We start from the raw sequence: 23,636 nt of genomic DNA on the forward strand, positions 1-23,636 counted from the left end.
TGGATGCAACACCTGGTGTAATTCCCTCTTCATCACAACAGTTAGAGCTGCAGGAGCCCTGCCCTCTTGGCCAGATACAAAAGAGGGCAGAGCTCCTGCAGCTTTAACTGCTGTGAAGAGGGGGGAATTTCACCAGGTGCTGAATGCATACAAATTACACCTGCTGAAATTCCCTTTTCTATACAACTGTTTATAGATGCAGGAGCCCTGTCCTCCTTTTCATATGCTCACCCTATAGATGTGCTGGACTACAACTCCCAGCAACGGGGAAGGCTGTGCACATGGGAGTGAGGGGGGTTGTGCGAAAGGTCTCACAGAAAAAGTTGTCTCTCAAGGGGGGACTTGGCTTCATGCAGGCATTCTGGGAGGCAGTTCCATGCATCATGGGCAGTGAGGGAGAGTGGGCAGAGTTCTTGGGGAAGGCGAGAAGCTATGGTTGTTAAGCTACTGTGAGCTGATGGTAACATCAGAAAGTTCACATGGCAGAGAGGGAGAAGCAAAAGCTGTGTATGCTGAGGGAATGCAGGTTCCATCAGGTGCCCGATGGACCCTTCTGATCCCAGGCCACATTTATTTTATTTAAGCATTTTTATCCTGCCCTTCAGCCAAAAAGGCTCTCAAGGTGGCTCACAAAATATTTCTTGCCAGTCCCTGCCCACAGGCTTACAATCTAAAAAAAATTCATGACACAAAAGGAAAGGGAATTGGGAGGGAGGAGGAAAACTTTTTTATGAGGGGACATTTGAAGTTAGTTACAGGCTAAGATGGAGGCATCGAAGCACCATTTTTTTGTGTGAACTGCCCAGAGAGCTTCAGCTATTGGGCGGCATAAAAATGTAATAAATAAATAAATAAACCTTTCCTGGGGAGAACAGGTGCATGCATATGAGAGTTTTGGTGCGCTAGTGCAGTCACTAGCATTTAATATGGCATGGATGTCCTTTGCAGGGTGGAGGAGGATACTGAGTGTGCAAAGATAGAGAGCGGAGCATCAGTCTCGCTTTGCACGTGGCTGGGGGGGGGGAGTCTTCTTCCACTGGTTGCAGCCTCTGATCATGGTTTAGCTTTAGTTTTGATAAAGATTCTTAAATTTATATAGCTTAAAAAGACGAGATCTCAAGTACCAAGTTCCCCATTAAATACTGAATAATAGGCCATTCATTTGGCAGGTACACAGGTGTGTGAACTTCTAATAAGACGCTCCCGCATTTTAAAGTTAGCACATATCTATACTTTTTTGTGTAGAAATTACCTCATAGCTAACTAATATTATCGACTATCCCATAAATTTCAGTTCATAGTCTTAATTATACTTAGAAAACATTCTTAAAAAACCAAATATACCAACAACAACAAAAAGGCTTACAGGTACACCTTTCAGGTGAGATAAAATCAATTCTGAATTATATCTTTAAAAAGTTAACTACTTAAAATTTACTAATTAAACCTATGCCAATACATTTTATTTAGACATCTGTATATCATGCTTTTTGATGTGTAAACCTTACACAGTATTGTTTCTCATTAATAAGTGAAACATGTTTTACTTGGAGTAATAGTCTCACACCTGTTTATTGCTCCAATAATTATTTTTCCCAAGTGATAGTGCTGTAATTCAGCATTTTCTCTTTCAATACCATCCAGGTCATCTTGACAACTATTTTTTTATGCCAGTTACCCAAAATTCATTGTGAGCCTGCTTGTGTCTTTGCAATGTCTTCCCTTTAATACAATTACTAAGTTTTTTTACTTAGATTTTTAAATACTTAATTCATCATTAACATAATAAATAATCCTATATTGTTTTAAGAGAGATGAATTAGCACTTCCTAAGCGGTATTCCCAGAAAATCCAATACAGCTAAAGTAACTATTTCCTAAAAATCGAGGACAGGCACCAATTTGGGGAAAACTGTCCACACAGCCTTCCCCAATCTGGTACCCTCCATACGTTGTGGACTACAACTCCCAGCATTCCTGACCATTGGGCTGCTGGGAGTTGAATCCCAAAAGATCTTGGGGGCCCAAGGTTAAGGAAGTCTGTGGTAACACGCTGGGACAGGTGCCAAGAGGTTTTTTCTAGTCAGAGAACAGTCACGTGTATGTAACGTGTGAATGCATTTTGTGGTTGCGGGGTTAGTTACCACAGATAAAGTACCACCGTTTGGTTGTTGCATGCAAAGTGTATAAAAATATGAGGCTGGTTAAAGTTTATTATTGTGTCCTCAGGGCCCGCCTTCAACAGTACCCAATCAGAGGCCACGTATATGCCTCAGGAGCCCGCCTCTCACCGGAGATGTCAATCATTCGGCTCACAGCTTGCAAAGGTTACACAACTAACACAAGCTGTCGGTCAAGCTATCCGGAGCCAATCCCAGGGCGACTCTTCAGCCCATCGTCCGCCTTTCCGTCGAATCATCCACTTATTTGCCCAATCAGTGACTCGCTTACCTTATCACCTGGCTTTTGGCTTGACGGTGTTGTTCTGTCCCACCTCAAGCGAGAAAGCAGTCACAGCAGCCAATCAAACAAGCGCAAAGCTTTTTAAAGCCGCAAGCTGACCCACGTGGGATAGTGACTAGTAGCCAATCAATTAGCTGCCGGCTTGCCCCGCCCGTTCTCTACTCCAGTCCGGTTGGGGGCGGCTGCCTCCTTAAGATGTAAACAAGGCCTCGCGCGGCGACCGTTGGAGGGTGAGGAGGGTCTCGCGCTCACGGGAAGGGAGGGGGGCCGCAGCAACAGAAGCAGCTTTTGATTGGTCGGGCTGCACGCGACAAGGAGGGGGAGCAAAGGGGAGCCGTTCGGTGAGAACGAAAAATAATGCGAGAGGCGTTTTGATTGGTGGGGAGGCTGGGCAGGTTAGATAGAATGTTGAGGGGGTAGCCAGAGTGTCCCCCCAATATGAACGCTGCTGATTGGAGGAGCAGTGAACATGGAGCATGCCCATTGGCTGAGAGGCTGCAAGCGCCTGAAAAGCGCCTTTACTTGGTTCCAGTAGATATACTGGATCCTAATTGGTGGCCTGTGCTGTGGTATATTGACAGATGGAGGAGAATGTGCAAGCTCTGTGGGAAACCCGAGTGGTAATTTCTAGATAGGCTCCCTCTTCAATGTGGGGTTGTATACTGAAGGGAACTGGTAAGCCCTTTCAGTACAGAAAGCTGTGATTGGTGAAGATGGGCAGGGGCTGAGCTAAGAGCATAGAAAGCTATGGGTATTTCCTGGAAACAAAGGAGAGTATCTTTTAGTTTCTGGAAGCTGCAGAGCTGGGTCAAAAATCTGATTGGAGGGGAGCCTTGGTATATTATAAAGTAGCAAGACTGCATCCTAAGTAAGGAGGGATTTGATTGGTAAGTGGCCACGCTACAAAAGGAAACACCCCTCCACCAAGTAAAAAGGTCTCCAATTAGTGGCTCAGGATTTTCCTTTTCAGGAAGGACTCATCCCCTCCATTTGGTTACTGAACACCAGGAGGATCAGTACATACCTGGAGAATGCCGTAAGACATGGGCTCCCGCAGTAGTAGCAACGCTGGCTCGGGGAGCCGGGATAACCAGGGCAGCTGGTCTCAAAGGGACTCGGGGAACCTGCGCAGCGAGGAAGAAGACGACGAGGATGTGGATCTGGCCCAGGTATTGGCATATCTACTGCGCAGGTAACTCACCCCCCTCTGCCCCCCTTTTCAGTCAAATGATGGATACGGGGGATGTCTCGGTAGTGAATGGTGTTCCTGTCCATAAAGGCATACAAACATAAGAAGAGCCCTGATGGATCAGAAAAAGAGTCCAGCGTTCTGTTCATGTAGTGGCCAACCAGTTGGTCGTGGGAAACCCACCCACTAGCAGGAGATGAGACCTTTCCTGGCAATGCCTAAGATTCCAGTGGTCTGGTCTATGAAGGCTCAGAATAAGGCCTTTAGCATCCTACCACCTGCTCTCTGGAACTCCCCACCAGTACAAATTTGATAGGTGCCAACTTTTCTGCGTTTTCAGTGCCTACTGAGGTACTTGTGCCATCAAGCATTTCCAGAAAGGTAAATGTCTTCAGTATGCAGTCCTAATATACAGTGCATTGCTTAGGCCTTTAATTTAAATATCATCAAACATATAAAATTGTCGCTTTAAGGTTTAATTGTTGCTTTAAGAACAGGATATGGGGCATTTCTCCCAGGGAGGACTCAGGAAGGGGAGTCCTGTGCAGAATGGCAAGACAGGAATTGGTCATGCCTTTCTTGCCTGGTCTGTTAATCTGGGCAAAGAGAACCTAGTTTTCCCAGTAAGTGGAATCTGGTGGTGTTTGGTCTGGAGTCTTGTGAGTTCCTGACGGAAAATCCAATCTTGGTTGATTTTTCCCTGAGGTGCTCTCGCATGAAGCTATGATTTTAAAGTTAGGATGTGTGTATCAGGGAAGGAATGCATCACATTCACAAGGAGAATATGGGTGTATTTAAAAATACGGGCAGTGGGACTGAATGTTAAGGGTTGCTCGACTCCTTGTAAAAAGCACAGTGGACTAGTAGATTGGAAGAGTGGATGTATTCTTTGAGCTAGGGGTCACTGTTCAGCTTTTAACTGTTATGCTAATCAGCTGGAATGGCTTCTCAGTGGAGGGGAGAACTTGCCAGATTCTGATGGAGTGTATTATTGGATACCTAAAAGCAGAGTTTGCTTTGTGTTCTCTTGTGTAGAAACAGTTCAAGGCAACACTTCTGCACATGCCCTTGCTGTTAAAATATTTTTTGGACCTCACTTGCACTTCTGTCGTACAGAACGGGAGAAATATCTAGGTTTTTAAAAACAAGATTCTGCACATAGCATCAAGATTCTAGGAATCCTTCCAGGTAAAGTGGGGGGAAATGTGAAAGGCAGAGTACGATAACTACTTACTTGGGAGGTTCTGAGAGGTGCAGCATCTCAGGCCTGCGAAGAATCTGGTAAGTCTTCAGTGTTGCATAGAAAGGGAACTCCCTCAGCTGTGATTTCTATAGCCCCCTTTGCAGATGTTGTGGGTGGGCCACAAGCACTCTGGGATACAATAATAATAATTAATAAATGTGTATGTGTAATTTTTTAATAGGAGCTGCTATCTGACTCCTCTGGAGGGCACCAGGCTGGGACCTCTCATCTTTTCCCATTTGCAATCTCTTGTTTAATTTCTTTCCCTGTGGCAAAATCAGGGCCGCTTTATTTTCCTATGTTGATTCCCAGCTTTGGTGTGGGGAATCAAGAAAATACAATGACTCCTTTCTTGTCTACCCTCTCCCCCCACTTTAGGTTTTTATGATGGGCCGCCCCAAATATAGATCAAAATCTCTTAAAAATGGAGTTTTGCTAGGGAGGGTGTACTCTTCACACATCTCAAGTTCCACCTTAGCTTTCAAACTGGTGCAACCCCAACGTGATCCTTGGCTATGTAGGCTTCAGCTGAAATAATTCCTTGACTGTTTCATTACACATGAGTTGTGATGTGGGGGGTTAGTCCATGTGGTAAAATGAGTCTGTCATCCCTAATGTCATTTTTCCTCCCTCTTCTCCCCAGGGGACAGTTTCACCTGATGCAGGGCAGGGAAGCAACCAGCGTTCGGGTGTTCCAGGCACTCTCTGACTCAGATGACGACAATGACAGCGCATGGGAGGGGCGTCTAGGAGATCAGTATAAACCCCCAGGTACCGGCCAAGGTTTCTTTTCACAGAAGCTAAGGACTGTGGCTTGGTGCAAGCATTCTGCTGAAGGTTACAACGGTTGGGATTGTTCAGCTTGGATAAAACGGAGGCTAAGGGGAGACCTGATAAGAGGTGTACAAAGTTATGCGTGGTGTGGAGAATGTGGAGAGGAAGACATTTTTCTCCCTCTCTCAAAATTCTAGAACCCCGTGAGGTCATCCTATGAAGCTGATTGGTAGGAGATTCAGCACAGAGAAAAGGAAGGACTCCTTCACGCAGCGCATAGTTAAATTATGGAACTCACTGCCACAAGATGTAGTGATGGCCACCAATTTGGGTGGCTTTAAAAGGGAGTTGGATCAATTCCTGGAGGAGAAGGTTATCAATGGCTACTAGCCCTGATGGCTGTGTGCTGCCTCCAGTATCGGAGGCAATTAAGCCTGTGTGCACCAGTTGCTGGGGAACATGGGTGGGAGGGTGCTGTTGCAGCATGTCCTGCTTAGTTGGTCCCTGGTCGACAGCTGGTTGTCCACTGTGTGAACAGAGTGCTGGACTAGATGGACCCTTGGTTTGATCCAGCATGGAACTTTTTATGTTAAGGTTTAAATCAAGGGTGGGAACCATTTTAGGTCCAAATCTAAGAAGGCTCTCAGACTGTTCACTTGGGTGGAGTTAACCAGGCAGAGTCAATTTATTATGTGACTTTACCTGCATAATTTCTTGCAGCTCATACCAATGTACTGTATGAGCTTTTGCCAGAGATAAGCATTTTACTCTAAAATAAGACACGTCAAACTTGAGGGAGCTCACTTTTATACAAGTTTACTCAGATGTAAGCAGAAGCAAGCTCTGCACAGTGGGAATCATAGAATAGCAGAGTTGGAAGGGGCCTTTAAGGCCATCGAGTCCAACCCCCTGCTCCATGCAGGAATCCACCCTAAAGCATCCCTGACAGATGGTTGTCCAGCTGCCTCTTGAAGGCCTCTAGTGTGGTGGAGGCCACAACCTTACCAGGCAACTGATTCCATTGTCGTACTGCTCTAACAGTCAGGAAGTTTTTCCTGATGTCCAGCTGGAATCAAACTGAATGCTGGCTCCCCACCACAATTACAGTTAATTTTGACCACTACAGAAAGAAATGCAGTGATTTAGCCGTGACTGAGCCGTGGGTTGCCTTCCCCTGATTTAAATAATAATAGTAAAGTGAGGTTAATAAGAGTGCTTGCCTCCAGACCCAATTGTTGGCTGAGAACATGAACTGGAAGGTCAGTCCTGAGGATTCTGCGAGTTAAGTTTTTTCACTCCTGAGTTTGAAGGGGTCTGGAACCTAGTGGCTGTATGTGGTCCACAATTCCATGTAAGCACAGAATTTGACACTGGGCACACAATTCAGCGCCTTAAAAATCTCTGTATTTAAAAATGATTAATAAAGTATCTATTGGGCTGGCAGCTGGCCGCCCAATTAATAATAAAGGACTATCTTTTGTAGTCCCCATGGCTACAAAAATTGCCTTAGGAAAGTGTGGTTGCTGTCTGGGCAAAGGAGGGATAACAGGACAGTTGGTGCTCTTGTTCTCATCTCTCTCTCTCTCTCTCTCTCTCTCTCTCTCTCTCTCATCTTCCGCAGTGGATTTGACTCCAGACACTCGTGAACTGGAATGCAACGAGATCAAAACACGCATCCAGTTGGCGACAGGAAGGCTAGGTTCGGGACGAACCGAACGTAGTATCCCCAGACTGCTTTGCCAGGTACCCTGTTGTCTTCTTTGGGATGCCAAAATTAGGCTAGGAAAGGATTGGCTTCTCGTAGCTTCAAGGTGCACGGATCCACAGAGTTGGGGCTAGGAAGCAGGCCTTATAGGGCATGTCTGCACCATGCCTATATCCCGGGATCATCCCTGTGCATCCAAATGACACACAGGGGATCCCGGGAGCAGGCAGGGACGACCCCTCCATTTGCCTGGGATAAGCCTTAGGTGTAGAAAGGGCCATTGTGTCTGAGAGTTCTAGGCAGCGCTTAGGTTTGGAAAAGAGAGGTGCTCTGCATCAATCCCGTCTGACTGTGGTGCCTCTGATCTGAAGCTGTGCCCTGCATTCAGATGTAGCTGAAACACACTCTGCACATTCTGCTTCCTATTGCTTCACATGTTTAGGCAAAGTCCTATTAGCAAATGACTGGGGTCTGAGCCCTGGATATCTAAAGAAAAGGACTCTGTTTTTCCATCAGTTCCCCCTGTCCCCATGCTCTTGACCCTTCAGAAAAAGCCCTGCTGGTGATGCCCTCATTCATGGAAGTGTGGATAAAGGCAGTGACACCTTGACCCTCCTTAGTGGTGGCCCCTTTGCTTTGAAGCCCCCTTCCAGCAAACTGCGCTTGGAGGTTTCTTTCTGCTGAGTAGCAAAGTCGTTCCTTCTTTCAAAACGTTTCTTCTTTTAGAATAACACAGTTTATTTTACAGTAGTTGCAGCTTCCAAATTTCCTTCATTTCTTTATCTTAATTTAATTTTTATTTTGTAGGTTGTTGTGGGTGTCCCTTTGTGGGCTGAACATAGTGGAGTGAGAACATTAAAATGATCTTTTTCTGTTTTCTCTTGCTGCTGAGCATTTCAATATCTTGACCCATTGCATTAGCACGGCTCACTGTTTCGCTACTCCTGTTGATCCCTTTTTTAACTGGCTGCGTGCTTTACAATATGTATCACCACCAACGCAATGGCCCAGTGAGGTAGGCCACAGGCTGTGTCCCAAGCCCACGCGAAGAGTCCATGGCTGAGGAGAGACTTGAAGCCAGGTCTCTCACATCTCTGGCCAGCTCTTCCCCGGTTGGCCCGTCATAATATCTTTGGCATTTATCTTCCCAACAATCCTTGTCAGGTAGGTTATATTTGGCCACACCAGTGGGCTGTTAACTGCTGGGAGAGCATCATGGCTGACAGGCTAGGTTGGCAGCCGGCAGCCCCAAAATCCTGCCTGCCCCTTTGAAAAAAGGGGCCAAGGCCATACAGAAGGCTTCAGCTGCCATGGCGCTCCTACCTGCTTAGGGTGAAATGTGCAAAGTGGGTGAAGGACAAGAGTGTGAGGTATAGGAGCCATATCCTAGCTGGCCACCTCGGTATTAAAAAGGGACAGGCGAGCTCTGAGGCAGTTCGACTAACCGCTAGTCCGAACGTGGTTCTCCTGTGGCCAGGTGGAACATTATGCTGGTCTGGGCTTTTGCCTGTTCTGGATTGTTTCCCCTCATTTCCCCTCTTGTACAGCGGTAGGCAGCCTTGGCTGAATTTCAGAAGCCCTGAGCATGTAATCCATACAGATCTGTGGGAAGAGTTGCCTGGCAGTCCGCTGGGCGGTGAGAGAGAAAAGGGGTGGCCCGCCCACTTTCGGCTCTTGGCCCTGCTCACCGTCAACCTGTGGCCCCAACAGATTGCCTGCCAGGGACTGAAAAAAAGTGGTCCGTCCCTGCCCTAAGATCCAGGCCTTGTGAGTTGCTTGATCTTTTCTCTCTCTCTCTCTTTTTCTCCTCCCCCTCCCCCCCACAGAGAGAGCGTGGCCTTTGTCACAACAGCAGCTTCTCTCCTGGGGAGTGTTCGCGGGTGGTATCACAGTGAGTATCTGGTGGGGTGGGCCGGGGTAGGGGGGTCACATCCTAGGTAAGGTGAGGATAAATGATTTGAAGGTACAAATAGGGCGACAGAGCTGGGAGGGACTATGGAAACAAAGAGTGTTGAGAAGTATGTCAGTGAGAATAAAGGAGAATTATTTTAAAATTTTGTGGAGGTGGTACCTAACCCCGATAAGATTGAATAAGATAAATGATCAGCATTCAGCAAATTGTTGGAGAGGATGTGGGGAAAAAGGAACGTATTTACATATGTGGTGGGAATGCAAATATGTACAAAGATTATGGAAGATGGTGTTTTTAGAAATTGAAGAAATAGTGGGAATGAAAATAGAACAAACACCAAAGATTGCATTGCTGTCACTATTTGAAGATTTAAAATGTGGAAAAGAAACTAAAGAGTTGATATCGAGTTTGCTGACTGCAGCACGATTGATGGTAGCTAGGAACTGGAAGATTCAAGGGGAATATTTTATTGAAGAATGGTATAAAGAACTATGGGATATAGCTATTAATGATAAACTGACTTGTAATATTAAGTGGAGAAAAGGCATAACTAAAATAAATGAGTTTGAAGGAATCTGGAAACAGTTCCTAATATTTGTGTTTACTAAGGGAAGTGGGAAACCGCCAGTAGAAGAAACGATAAGATTTTGGAATCAGGAATAGATCCCGAGGTGGGGGTGCACTTTTATGTTAAGAATGATGATGTAGTAGTATGTAGTAAGGTATATGTAATAGTTATTTAACATATGTACTCAACATTTATTCAATATGTATGTAGCAGATGTTTGATGTTTCTTTTATTTTTTATTATTGTAATGTTGTATGTTTAATTAATGTAGAAAATAAAAAATATTAACAAAAAAAAAGGTGAGGATAAATGAGTTTGGAGAAGAAACTCCCACAGTAACTGAGAACTTATCTTTGCTCCTCTTCCAGCTTTCTCCCCAACCACTTAGCCTTCACAGATTCCTACGCCCAGAAGGCTTTCTGTGGGATCTATTCCCGCAACGGACAGCTTTTTATGTCTGCTTGTCAAGGTACCTTGCAATTTTTAGAGTGTTTTCTTTTTTAACAGTTCCTACCTGACACCAGCTTCTTGGCTTGGCATAGTTGGAGGCATCCCAGAATTCTCTTCAGACGCTTGTTCTGTCGTGCAGGCAATTGATGTTATGGGCAGCGAATGTATCCCAAGTTCCCTTTGTCCAGATCAAAGGCTTGACATATGGGTGGCGATTGGTTTATTATTAGCCAGGCTTCCATCGACCAGCCGGAGCTAGCTCCTGGCCTAGACGGTGATGGACTGTAAACTGTTGGGCGAATATCATGGTCGACGGGTTGGGTTGCCAGCTTAGAACCCAGCGATTCTGCCTGCCCCGTTTAAAAAGGATAGCAGGAGGGTGCTCTTGTGCTCTTGTCCTGCTTGTGCGCTTCCCGTAGGCATCCCAGAATAGTTGTTTTAAATGGATATTGTTTGTTTTTTATGCTTTTTGGGGTTTTAAATTTTGTATATTTGTTTTTTAATGTTCACTGTTTTGAATCTTTGTAAACCTCCCAGAGAGCTTTGGCTATGGGGTGGTATATAAATGTAATATTAAATAATAAATAAATAATCTCTGGTTGGATGCTGGATTAGCTAGGCTTCCTGTCTGATCAAACACAGCTCTTCTTAGGTTCTTATTTAACCGAAGGGGATATACCATTTTCCACGGCCACTGGTTCATTGAACAAACTGCTGGAATCTACTGGTGTTCACAGTAAAACTCCTTAGGATAACTGCCTGGTTGTTTTGCCTCAGGGAGATTACTGTATATGAAGAAAGACAGGATAATGAAGGATAGCCTAGATTAAGGCTAACATGCTTGCCTGCTAGGCAGTGTGGGTAAGAATCTCTTCTATTCCCTTTCCCACTCCTCCTCCTCCTCCTCCAGATCAGAGAATCCGCTTATATAACTGTGCCTATGGAGCCTTTCGGGAGTTCCGGAGCATCAAAGCCCGGGACGTGGGCTGGAGTGTACTGGATGTCGCCTTCACGCCGGACGGGGCTCACTTCCTGTATTCCAGCTGGTCAGACTATAGTGAGTGTGACTCCCACGGGTGCCATGTGAGCCCCTGACCCCCAGGAAGCATTGACTCACTGACTCCCTTGACCCTCTCTCTCTCTCTCTCTCTCTCTCTCTCTGCTTAGTTCACATCTGCAATATCTATGGTGAGAGCGATACCCACACGGCGCTGGATCTGAGGTAACAAGGACACCCCCGGCCATTTTAGCTGAATAAAAGAGGTCCTACGTCTGGTTCCAATGTTCTTCTCTTCACAGGCCTGACGAGCGCCGCTTCGCTGTCTTTTCGCTTGCGGTCTCCTCGGACGGAAGGGAAGTACTTGGCGGGTAAGTTCAGCCTTTTGTCCGATCCTTTCCTGACGCCATTCCTTTACCCACGATGCATAGCGTATGTACACCTTTTGTGCTTTGACTAAAAAGACACCTGGATTTAGTCTATGTAGAAAAAAATGTGGTTCTTCCATAACAGGGATGGGGAACCTCAGGCACCCTAGTTAAATTAAAATGTATGGAACGCTGTACAGGCACTCTTCTTTCAGGTAAAGACGCTGCCTTCATTCATTCATTCCGTTTATATCCTGCCTTTTTACCTCCAAGGAACCCAAGGCGGCATCCATAATCCTCCTCTTCTCCATTTCTATCCCCACAACAGCCCTGTGAGGTGGGCTGGTTTAAGAGTCTGTGACTGGCCCAACGTCACCCAGTGAGCTTCCATGGCCGAGCAGGGACTAGAACCCGGATCTCCCGACTCCCAGTCCAACACTCTAGCCGCTATGCCACACTGCCTTGGCTTCGTGGCCTTCCTTTCCGTCCATTCTCACACACATACCACCTGCATTATATTTGTTCTACCACCAAGTCCATTTTGGTTTTGAACCTAGGGCGAACTATGGCTGCGTCTACGTGTTCGACATGGAGCAGAATAAGCGGACGCTCAAGGTAGTTACGTGTGTTTTTCCCTCCCCCCCTTTTCCCTGACGTTCCTGTAGTGTGCTTCTCTTCCACTTCCCCAGTCACCCCATTTCCTGTTATTGCCTCTCTGGATCTCAGAAAATGTGTCTCTCCCTTCTTGCCTTATTTCCTTTCTGGCCTCTTCTAGATCTCTTTCTTTCTTTAAAAAAATATAGAACTTGAAAATGAAGAGAAGTCCAAAGATATAAAATAGAAATATTGAAGTGGTTCATAGCTGTAATTTATAAAGATGCAAATTATTTATTTATTTATTTATTACATTTTTTATACCACCCAATAGCCGAAGCTCTCTGGGCGGTTCACAAAAATTAAAACCATAATAAAACAACCAACAGGTTAAAAGCACAAATACAAAATACAGTATAAAAAGCACGACCAGGATAAAACCATGCAGCAAAATTGATATAAGATTAAAATACAGAGTTAAAACAGTAAAATTTAAATTTAAGTTAAAATTAAGTGTTAAAATACTGAGAGAATAAAAAGGTCTTCAGCTGGCGACGGAAGTACAGTGTAGGCGCCAGGCGGACCTCTCTGGGGAGCTCGTTCCACAACCGGGGTGCCACAGTGGAGAAAGCCCTCCTCCTAGTAGCCACCTGCCTCACTTCCTTTGGCAGGGGCTCACGGAGTACCAAATGAGATACATTAACTCAGACTTCCCCAACTTTATACCCTCCAGATGAGTTGGACGACAACTCCTAAACAAAGCTAGCTGGGGGATTATGGGAGTTATAATCCAACACATCTAGAGGACACCAGATTGTGGGAAGCAAAGTTTAATGATAACTAGAACGTTGATATTAATAGTTATCTTTGGCCTTCCCTTTGTAAATTTTATCAATCAGCTTGAAAAGTGTCTCTTTCCTCTCATTTCTCAACTAGAATATACCCTCCATCACTTGTCGTGTCCCCTCCATTCCATATGTTAAGGAACCATGTTTCAGTGGTAGAACTTTGCAACTTCTCCAGTGATCAGTAATTTCAACTGCTGTCAGAAAGTTCCTGGCGGTTTTGTAGCGCTTGACCCCAGCAATTACTTCCACCCATCCCAATAATTGGTGAAAGGGGTTACAAGGAGTGGTATCGCCCAAGCATCCAGTCCAGCGGTGTGAAGAACCTGATTTCAAAACAGAGTCCCTTTAGGACAGGCTCCATGGAACCTTCTAGATCTCTTCCCTTGAGTGCCCCACTGCCCAGCCTGCCTCACCTCTGTAACACGCTGTGCCTTCTCCAAGGTTGGGCATTGGCTGTGTTTAATTCTGCATTGGCAACAATTGGATTCTTGAGACACGCCCAGCATATGCCGAAATGTATTAAATGACTTGGATGGTGGCTAATGCCACAAAGCACACAGAGAGACAACGGCAAGCCTCTTTACAAAATGGGGGTTGGGTGCTTGGGGTCCCTGTAGGACCACAGAACGTTGCCCTATACCGAGTCAGACTATTTTTCCCATCTAGCCCGTTCTTTGCCGTCTCAGATTGGCAGAGCGGTTCCTCTGGGCAAAAGGGAGTGGTGCTTTCCCATCGCCTACCATCTTACCGTTTTTTAAACGGGAAATGCCAGGACGTGAACCTGGGCATCAGATGCTGTACCATTGAGTGGGGCCCCACCTCTCGAGGCCAGAAGCCTTTAACTTGATATAGTTGCATTCTAGCGGTTTTCTCGCACGACGTTTAGCTGCTCCTGACACAGCGTTCAATGCTTCACTGCAGCCGTCTCCAATCCGGTGCCCTTGAGGCGGTTTGGACTGTAACTCCCATAATTCCCCAGCCAGCTGGCTGGGGAATTATGGGTGTTGCAGTCCAAACCGCCTCGAGGGCACCGGATTGGAGACGGCTGCTCAAACGCGCTCCGTCTTTGGCCTGGCATTGCCTGCCTACCACCCTGCTAGGAAATGTTGTTCCTGGTCCTTGCTCTAAGCCTCCACTTTCCCTCCAGATCGAGTCCCACGAAGATGACGTGAACGCCGTGGCCTTTGCCGACAACAGCTCCCACATCCTCTTCTCTGGGGGCGACGACGCCATCTGCAAAGTGTGGGACCGGCGCACCATGAGAGAGGACGACCCCCGGCCGGTGGGGATCTTAGCTGGCCACCAGGATGGCATCACCTTCATTGACAGCAAAGTAGGCATGGTTCTTCTCCTTCCGGCCTAACGAATCCCGAGGGTGACGATAGCAGCATCGGATTTCACCAGAAAGATTATTTGGGCCAAACCGCTTGGAATCCTTGCCCTTTTCATTCTCTCCCTCGTAACGGGTGGGGGCTGCACTGATTGTTGGTGCTATTGCACTCCTGAGAGAAATCACGTGTTGGTACTATTTATTTTTTAAAAAGAAATCCATAGGGTGCATTTCAAGGCACTAGATTGATGCTCAGTTAAGTCCATTGCACTCCTGAGAGAAATCACGTGTTGGTACTATTTTTTTAAAAAAAAAATCCATAGGGTGCATTTCAAGGCACTAGACTGATGCTCAATTAAGTCCATTGCACTCCTGAGAGAAATCACGTGTTGGTACTATTTTTTTTAAAAAAAATCCATAGGGTGCATTTCAAGGCACTAGACTGATGCTCAATTAAGTCCATTGCACTCCTGAGAGAAATCACGTGTTGGTACTATTTTTTAAAAAAAAATCCATAGGGTGCATTTCAAGGCACTAGACTGATGCTCAATTAAGTCCATTGCACTCCTGAGAGAAATCACGTGTTGGTACTATTTTTTAAAAAAAAATCCATAGGGTGCATTTCAAGGCACTAGACTGATGCTCAATTAAGTCCATTGCACTCCTGAGAGAAATCACGTGTTGGTACTATTTCCTTTAAATCTATGGGGTGCATTTCAAGGCACTAGACTGATGCTCAATTAAGTCCATTGCACTCCTGAGAGAAATCACACTGGCTATTTTTCTCGCAGGGGGATGCCCGGTACCTCATCTCCAACTCCAAGGACCAGACCATTAAGCTGTGGGACATGCGAAAGTTCTCAGGCAACGAGGGGCTCGAGGCGTCCCGCCAAGCTGTCACCCAGCAGAACTGGGATTATCGGTGGCAGCAGGTGCCCAAAAAAGGTGGGGCAGACTCGGAGGCGTGAGTGGGGAGTGGAGAAGCGAAGGGCTAGGTGGGAAACCCCCTGGGCCTTGGCGTTTCTATCGGGACGGGGCGGAGGGCGCTGTGGGGAGGCAGCCCCTCACCTTTCTCCTCCCCTCCCCAGCACGGCGCAAGTCGAAGCTTCCGGGCGACACCTCCCTCATGACGTACCGGGGCCACGGAGTGCTCCACACGCTCATCCGCTGCCGCTTCTCTCCTGCACATAGCACTGGGCAGCAGTATATCTATAGCGGCTGCTCCACAGGCAAGGTAGTAGGTGAGTGACCTGGGAACTGAGGAGGCCGGGCGGTGTGACTAGGGCACCGTAGCCACGCCATGTCAACCACGAAGGGGTTGTGGTCGAGGGGGCATGTATTCCTCCTTTCTGGAGAAGTACGGCAGTTTGCTCGGACACAGAATTTGGCCTCTGGGGAGGGGGTGGGGAATTGTCTCATTTGAAATAAGTTTCCAGCCCTTATGGCCATCAAGATGGGTGTGGAAGTGACCACCATTTTTTTTTTAAAAGTCCTCTGGTTCAGAAGGCTCATGAAGTAGTTGCCTAATGAGAACAAAGATGGAAAGAGCAATGTCTGTATATTGGGGAAGGAGCGGGCGGGAATGCAAAGAAATGACACATTCTCTTAAATAAGGGGACGAGGGACGACTGAGACATTCGGACGAGGGTTATGAGGATAACATGGAGAGAACGAGCAATGTACAAAACGTTCGTGCCTGGGGGGCTCCTGGAGGGATTGTCTTCATTTGTTTTAATGTTCTATGCTGCCTTCATGGCCAAATCACAGGAGTATTCGGGGGGACGGGGGGAGATCCCGTGTGGATCTGATCATGTGTTGATCTCCCCCCAGCCCACCGTCACTCGAATCTCCCGGCAGAGACGCCGGTCAGCTCCTGGCTCCAGCACCAGTGTTGCTGCGTTCAAAGCCCTCCATGGCTTTGTCTCCACCCCTTTCAACCGAGCTCGTAGCTAACCCTCAGCACGTATACCTGAAACCATTGCCCCACCCCTTCCCTTGTTTCCCAGGTGTCAAACCTTCGCCTGTAAGCTCCTCAGGGCAGGGACCTGTCCTCTTGTACTTTGTAAAGGGCTGCGTACATAAACGTGTAGCGCTTATAAATGGATGGGGATGCGAAGTGTGGGCGTGGCCGACCTTGATAACCCCGGCAGTAGGGATGGAGTTGGAAGTGTGCCCTTAAGAACACAAGCGCCCTGCAGGATCAGACCGAGGGTCCATCTGGTACAGCGCTCTGTTCACACAGTGGCCAACCAGCCATCGGCCAGGGACGAACAAGCAGGGCATGGTGCAAGAGCACCCTCTCACCCATGTTCCCCAGCAACTGGTGCACACAGGCTTACTGCCTCGAATACTGGAGGTAGCACACAACCATCAGGGCTAGCAGCCATTGAGAGCCTTCTCCCCCAGGACTTGGGGTGCAGGAGAGGACGGAGAACTCTTCCACTCCTTAACACCTGCAGTGGAAGGAACTGAGTGGGAGGTAACTTCAGGAAGGAGCAAGTGTCACGTGGCTGATGCAGCTTAGAGCAGCCTTCCCCAACCTGACACCCTCCAGATGTGTTGGACTGCAGGCTGGGGGATTCTGGGAGTTGTAGCCAGACACATCTGGAGGTTATTGGGGTTGGGGAAGGCTGGGTTGGCGTGTTAGTAATGTTTCTGCCTATGACCTTCCTCTTCTTCCCTTTCCCCCACCCCAAAGTATACGACCTGCTGAGCGGCCTTATTGTGAAGAAGCTCATCAACCACACGGCCTGCGTCCGCGACGTCAGCTGGCACCCGTACGAGGAGAAGATTGTCAGCAGCTCGGCAAGTATTGGGAAGTGACCGGAGGGCGGGGAGGCATAGCTGTTCTCTCTTGCCTCTGACCCCGGGAGCCCCCAGTTCAAAGGCATAAGAACATCGGAAGAGCCCTGATGCTGGGTCAGACCAAGGGTCCATCTAGCCCAGCCCTCTGTTCACACAGGGGCCAACCAGGGACCCACAAGCAGGACACAGGTGCAACGGCACCTTCCCACCCATGTTCCCCAGCAACTGGTGTATATGTTGGCGTTGCTCATTTCCTCCCTTATGAATCTGCCTGGGAGCTCCACTCTACTCCTGGGGTCTCTCTCGATATTGCCTTGCCGTCTGAGGTTCAGTGGCTGGCCATGAGAGAGAGAGAGAGAGAGAGAGAGAGACAGTCCCGACTGAGGAGGTGCACTCAGGGCCGTTTCCGTGGCCTCCATTTCGGCAATTTTGCTGTTTGTTTAGACTACTTGCATCCCACCATTCCCGTCGCACGATCTTCAAGGCTGCTGACGGTAGATCAGCCTTGCCGAGTCGGGATGCTCTCCAGATGTGTTGGCCCACAACTCCCAGCACCCCCCATCCAATCATGGGAGTTGTAGTCCAGCACGTCTGGAGGGCACCAGGTTGGGGAATAATAATAATAATAATATATTGATTGATTTGTTACCCGCCTCTCCCTCTGGATCGAGGCAGGGTACAACACAAATAAAAACACCATAAAAATACATACAACTAATTTTTATTGATTGATTGATTTATTACATTTTTATACCGCCCAATAGCCGAAGCTCTCTGGGCGGTTCACAAAAATTAATTCAAACATTTTAAACCAGTACATCATTAAAAGCAGCACACCATTAAAAAAGGCATCTTAAAATTCAACTGGGTAGGCCTGCCAGAAGAGATGTCTTTATGGCTTTCTTACATTCTGGAAGACTGTTAAGTTGACGAACCTCTCCCGGCAGGCCATTCCACAAACTGGGAGCGGCAGAAGAAAAGGTCCTCTGGGTAATAGTTGTCAGCCCTGTTTTTGTTGGCTGGAGTAAATTCTTCCCAGAGGACCTGAGTGTGTGGGGCGGATTGTATGGGAGAAGGCGATCCCGCAGGTAGCCTAGACCCAAACCATGTAGGGCTTTAAAGGTGATAACCATTTGTGTGAACCGCCCAGAGTGCTTCGGCTATTGGGCGGTATAGAAATGAAATAAATAAATAAACCAACACTTTATACTTCGCCCGGAAACTAATTGGCAGCCAGTGAAGAGATTTTAAAACTGGTGTGATGTGGTCACCCTAGGTGTACCGGTGACCAGCCTGGCTGCCGTGTTTCCGGACTAGGCACAAAGGTAGCCCTATGTAGAAGTCGAGCCTCGATGTTACCAGCGCGTGCACAACCGTCTTTAGTCTTCCGACTCTAGGAAGGGGTGCAGTTGGTGTATCAGCCGAAGCTGATATTAGGCACTCCTGGGGAAGGCTGCTTTAGGCTATAATACATGTGTGCCAACCCTTAAACCAGCACCACCAGCAAACCGTAGTCCCCTAACTGATGGGTAGGAATGGGCCAGCGTGTGCGTCCCTTCAGCTCTGCAGTCTCAGGGCAACTAACAGGAGCGTAAGATAAACCAGGGATTGTGCAGCTCATCACACTCCAGATACTTTGGCCTACAACTCCCAGCAGCCTTGTAGTGAGGGGTGAGTTGTAGGCCTGGTGGGCCGCAATTTCCCCCACTCCTGACGTGAAGTATGAAACCAAAAGCTTCTTGGAACAAGCGATGGCAGCAGGGCCGCCTCAGCAGCCGACCTTAGACTGCAAGGAGGTTCTGAGGGGGGCCAGCCAAGGGCTCCCTGAGGCAGCCAGGGCCCCTTTCCATCGATCAAATCCAGCGCCTTGAATCAGGCCTGGAGACACCCAGGGGGAGCCATTTACCCTGCTCTCGTGTCTCGTGCGCCTTCAGATGGCTTGCGGGGTTTGGCCCTGACTCCTAGGACGAGCGTCACTCATTGTTGATGCTTTCTTTTGTTTTTACATGAACTAAGAATTCTAAAGCACATGGTATAGTACCGTGGTTTCCAAGCTAGCACCCTCCAGATGTGCTGGACTGGGGAATTATGGGAGTTGAAGTCCAACGCATCCAGAGGGAGCCAGGTTGCAGAAGCCTGTCGTGTCCTAAAAGATGTTATATACATGATTTAATAACTAGCTTTTTTCTCTCTCTCTTTTTCTGGCTGCTTTACAGTGGGACGGGAACGTACGGCTGTGGGAATACCACCAGACAGAATACGATGAGGATGACCTTGGGGACGCCAGGCAGTTCCCCACCACCAGAGAGCTGCGACCCAGATCCTCAGGAGCCTCTGAACAGTAGCCTTTTCTCGCTGCTTGGCCACTGCTCTCCAGTTTGGGACTTGCTGGGCAGGGTGGGTGGGGAGTGGGGAGTGGGGTTGGGAGGAGCAAAATCTACCTTGCGCTTGCTTGTGGCCTTTGGAAGGGTGGGAGGGGGCAACTCCATGGGCATTCCCCACCCCCCTGTACACACATGGACACGCTGTGGATCTAGGGGCGATGAGTATCAGAATCTGATGTCAGTCAGCTGCAAGGGGGAAAACAATTAGTTAAAGAAGCTAAAGTAAAGCAGGATTATTATTTTTATATATCGCCTCCCTTCTGAGGTTCTGTGGAATTGCATTTTACAGTCCCGAGTTCTTTCTGGTCTGCCATGTTTTGGGATGCGAAATCATGAGACAAAACTTGCCCCGTCGACAGTGGGTCTTAGCTGGCTCTGGGGGACAAAATGGTCTCTGCCTCCCCACCCTCCCTCTCTCCCACAGGAGGGCTGTGCTCTTTTGTCCACGTCATTGCCTGACTGACCTTGTATGGAAGGTGGGAACCGGGGGCCGTGACTTTTTTAAATTCCCTTCTCGGTACCTTGTTCCGAGTTAACCTGGTTCTGGGGAACATCTGGGAATGGTGTGCGCTTGCTGTTTTGAAATGCAAGCTTTGGACTGGGGACCTTTAGGCATTTTTCTTCAAGACGGGTTCTCTTCTCATCCTCCAGAAATGGCTTTCTCAGGGGGAGCGGGTTGTCAAAAGGAGGCTCCCACTTCCTCTTTTGGGATGACACGCGTGGCACGTTTCCTCCGAGGACAATCCAGGCCTGCAGATACTTTCTGTCCTGGTGGTATCTGCAGCTGAGGTGTGAGCAGCAGGGAAAAGTTTTGCAGCAGAGACACCACGGGGCAAAGTGGGGAAGGGGGGGCTTCTCCTGTGGAATACGTCTGGCCCTCCCTTCAATGTCATCCCGTCCCAAGGGCCATTTGCTCCTGCAGCCCCCCCTCCCCAGTTCATCTTCCTCAAAGGACAGGTCCCTTGCCAAGGTGTGGCATCAGGAATCATCCTGGATTGCACCTGTTCCCTGCCCAGGTAACAAAGACCCCAATTTTGTGTCCCAGTTTAGGGGTACATTGGGAAGGTACCCAAATGCCATTCGCTCTCTGTCGCATCTCTTATCCTCCCACCAATCACCACCACCACTGTGGATATGTTGATCAGGGTAGGGGGCGATGGGGTGACCCTCTGGTACGTGATGTGGTATTTTTTTTTCTTTAAGAAATAAGTCTGGTGATCCTTGTGTTAAGTTTCAGGTAGGCAGGGAAAGCCCTGGATTAGTTCCTCCACTGAAGGAGGGAATTGTCTTTCGGACCCCCTCAGTCAAGAGGGGTAGCTTGTACAAGATGTGGTGGAAAGGGAGGGTCCCTTTCGTGAGGGGCTGCACATTTTCATCCGCCGGGGGGGTCTGGGCAAAGCGCTGTCAGTGTCAATAAAAACTGTTGAAATTTTCTTTCTGCTCCGTGTTTGTTTTCTTCTTCTAAGGGTGGAAGGTTGGCTTATAAAACACGTGGTGGTGCAACGGCTGCTCTCGCTGCCACCCCGCTGCGCCCATAATCTCCGACTCCCAATCAGCTGTTCATTCCAAACTCGGATCTGATCCCCCGCAGCTGTTGTCAAATGTCAATTTGGGGTGACGTTTTTCCGTTGACTTCTTGTCTCCTTCCTCCCCAGGCGGAGGAGGGCAGGGTCATCTGGTGTCCCTGGGACGCCGTGCAGGTGGGCTAATCCGGAGGGGGGGGATGGCAGAGGGATCGGGGCCGAAGAAACCCTCCTCCCTGCTGGCCACTGCGGCCGGCTGGGCCCAAGCCCTTTGCCGGGGCTTGGTGTGTTTTTGGAGCAACCAGTATGCCTGGTTGCTGGGGGTGCCCTGCCTCCGGCGAGCCTACCACCTCTGGCTAGCAGCTGTCGTCATTTTTGGCCCCCTGCTTCAGTTCTACGTGAACCCACGGGCGATCTTTGCCAATCATCATAACTTCTTTAACATGTAAGTGATCCTGGGAGCCCTAAGTGTCTGTATTTGCAGGGTGGGTGGAGCGGAGCACCTCTGAAGTGCCAGAGACCAGCTTGGAGGAAAGATATTACAGCAGTACTTAAATTTCCATTTCAGTCCGCCAAACATGCTGGGGTCAAGTGCTGTCATTCCATCTTTGAGCCCCAGGACCTGACTTAACTGGGAATCTCTCAGAGCAGTCCTCTAATCCAGCATCCTCCAGACGTGTTGGGAGGTGTAGTCAAACCTCTGGAGGGCAAAGCTGGCTGAGAGGAATGGTGGGATACCACTGTGCCATTTTCCTTGGATTTTTTCTTCACATTTGATCATCAGTTGGAAAAATAGCTTCCCAAAGTTAAAATGTGTAATGACATATTTGAGGGGCTGATGTGTTATGTACATTTCAGTTGTGTTCTATTTTATAGGTGGGATATGTGATCGTTGTACTTGGGGTTTGCCTGTGCCTCTGGGGATTCTCTGGCCTTTATGCTGTAGCATGCAGCTTGGTTCACTTCTCTGGGTCACCTTACCCCTATTGACAACTCTCTGTCCGTGAGCCTCTGGAGTATGGGGGTTGAATCCAGTGGAAAAGTTGTGGGTTGGATGGAAGTGGGCAGTGGGTGTCTGTGCTCCCTTCACGCCTGAGATTCTAACCCACCGTCCCGTCTCTTCTGTTCCCTCACAGAAAATTCGTCAGGTCAGCCTGGGGTTGGACTTGTATTTTCTTAGGCGGCTTCATCCTTCTGGTTGTGTACCTAGCGACCTCCCGGATTCTGCTCACCATGCGCCATCTCGCCCGTCTGGTGGTCGGGGCCGGGATGTGGCTCGGGGCCACGGAGACCTTCCTGCTCATAGAGAATCTCACCGGCTACTGTTTCGACCCCGTACCTGAGGGCATCTTGGTGAACACTCTTCCAGACAAGCGGACCTGTCTTCACGAGGGCCACAAATGGCGGGGTTACGACGTCTCCGGCCACACCTTCCTGCTCACCTTCTGTTGCCTCCTCATGGTGGAAGAGACCTCCATCTTCCGGCGCTACCTGGCCCAGGGACACCCCGCCGGCGTCCCCTTGCGTCTCATCTTTCTCCTCAACGTCCTCCTCCTCGCTCTCTGGAACTTCCTGTTGGCCTGCACCGTGGTGTATCTCTACGAATACAGTCACAAGGTAGTGGGAGCCGCTATCGCTACCCTCTGCTGGTACCTCACCTACCGAGGCTGGTACCGCTGCCGGTGGTCTCCGGGTAGGCCTGGAGCAGGCCTCTTCACCAAAGGTGCCCTGGGAGAAGCTAAGAAACGGAACTGAACATGCCTCAAGGAGTCCAAACGCTCAGGCAAGAAGAGGTTCTGAAAGGAGTTCCACATACCCTGAGAGACAAATAAAGAGAAGACCCTTTCAGCTGCTCCATCCTCCACTGTGTGTCTCTGTGTGGTTTATTGTGGGTGAGGGGAATAATGTAGGCCAGGTGGGAAACTTTCAGATCTGGTTTTATGTGGAAGCGGCGAACTTAAGGCCCTAATTATATCACTTCCGGAAACAGGTTCATGTGATTCCGTGTTTCTCAGTTTAGGGGGGGGGGGGGAGTCCTTGCCTTTTTTTCAGTGTTACGTTCACTTTTTTTTCCAATGACGTATGTAAGGAAATACGCAACTAGAAATCTAGTACGGGAGGCAATGTTTCTAGGACATGGTCTCTATGGGAACGGATTTTACTTGATTTTTTTCAAGGTTTGTTTCCTTGCCATGGAGTAACTCCAGCTAAGCTTTTACAGGATCGTTTTGATGAACCTGTCACCTTCCAGATGTGTTAGATTACAACTCTCAGCATCCCTGCACACCTGGAGGGCAGCAGATAGGGGAAAGCTGCTTTAGAAAAATGAAAAAGCAAATGGTGGAAATGCTCCACCCGGTACGGACTGATGGCAAAGGCGCAACCTGTGGTTATAAGTAACACTCTTCAGGCGTAAACATATGTATGTTTAGACAGAAATTTAGCATTCCCCAGCCCTCATTGTAGGACTTGTTTCTGTCTGAA

General features: G+C 48.3%; 3 protein-coding genes across 6 annotated transcripts in view; 2 read left to right on the forward strand and 1 right to left on the reverse strand.

Annotated features, from left to right (window-relative positions):
* Window positions 1-23,636, reverse strand: part of EMC9 (ER membrane protein complex subunit 9) — a 106,637-nt gene that overhangs the window by 62,496 nt on the left and 20,505 nt on the right. The window lies entirely within an intron of this gene.
* On the forward strand, window positions 2,593-21,062 carry DCAF11 (DDB1 and CUL4 associated factor 11). 4 transcript variants are annotated; one of them, XM_063137960.1, is made up of 15 exons: window positions 2,593-2,692; window positions 3,433-3,654; window positions 5,538-5,665; window positions 7,290-7,411; window positions 9,200-9,264; window positions 10,222-10,322; window positions 11,214-11,360; window positions 11,471-11,525; window positions 11,603-11,671; window positions 12,226-12,283; window positions 14,258-14,443; window positions 15,232-15,385; window positions 15,529-15,681; window positions 17,139-17,245; window positions 19,462-21,062. In XM_063137960.1, exons 2-15 carry the CDS (start codon window positions 3,506-3,508, stop codon window positions 19,588-19,590), a joined length of 1,623 nt encoding a protein of 540 aa, XP_062994030.1. In that variant the 5' UTR covers window positions 2,593-2,692; window positions 3,433-3,505; the 3' UTR covers window positions 19,591-21,062. The 4 variants fall into 4 exon arrangements, with proteins under 4 accessions (XP_062994030.1, XP_062994032.1, XP_062994031.1 ...); XM_063137962.1 differs by lacking the exon at window positions 2,593-2,692 and adding an exon at window positions 2,703-2,803; XM_063137961.1 differs by lacking the exon at window positions 2,593-2,692 and adding an exon at window positions 2,707-2,821.
* Window positions 21,264-23,009, forward strand: FITM1 (fat storage inducing transmembrane protein 1). The gene is made up of 2 exons (XM_063137964.1): window positions 21,264-21,597; window positions 22,289-23,009. Exons 1-2 carry the CDS (start codon window positions 21,353-21,355, stop codon window positions 22,905-22,907), a joined length of 864 nt encoding a protein of 287 aa, XP_062994034.1. The 5' UTR covers window positions 21,264-21,352; the 3' UTR covers window positions 22,908-23,009.

Source organism: Elgaria multicarinata, chromosome 11 (assembly GCF_023053635.1).
Source record: "Elgaria multicarinata webbii isolate HBS135686 ecotype San Diego chromosome 11, rElgMul1.1.pri, whole genome shotgun sequence".
NCBI classification, from domain to species: Eukaryota; Metazoa; Chordata; class Lepidosauria; order Squamata; family Anguidae; genus Elgaria; species Elgaria multicarinata.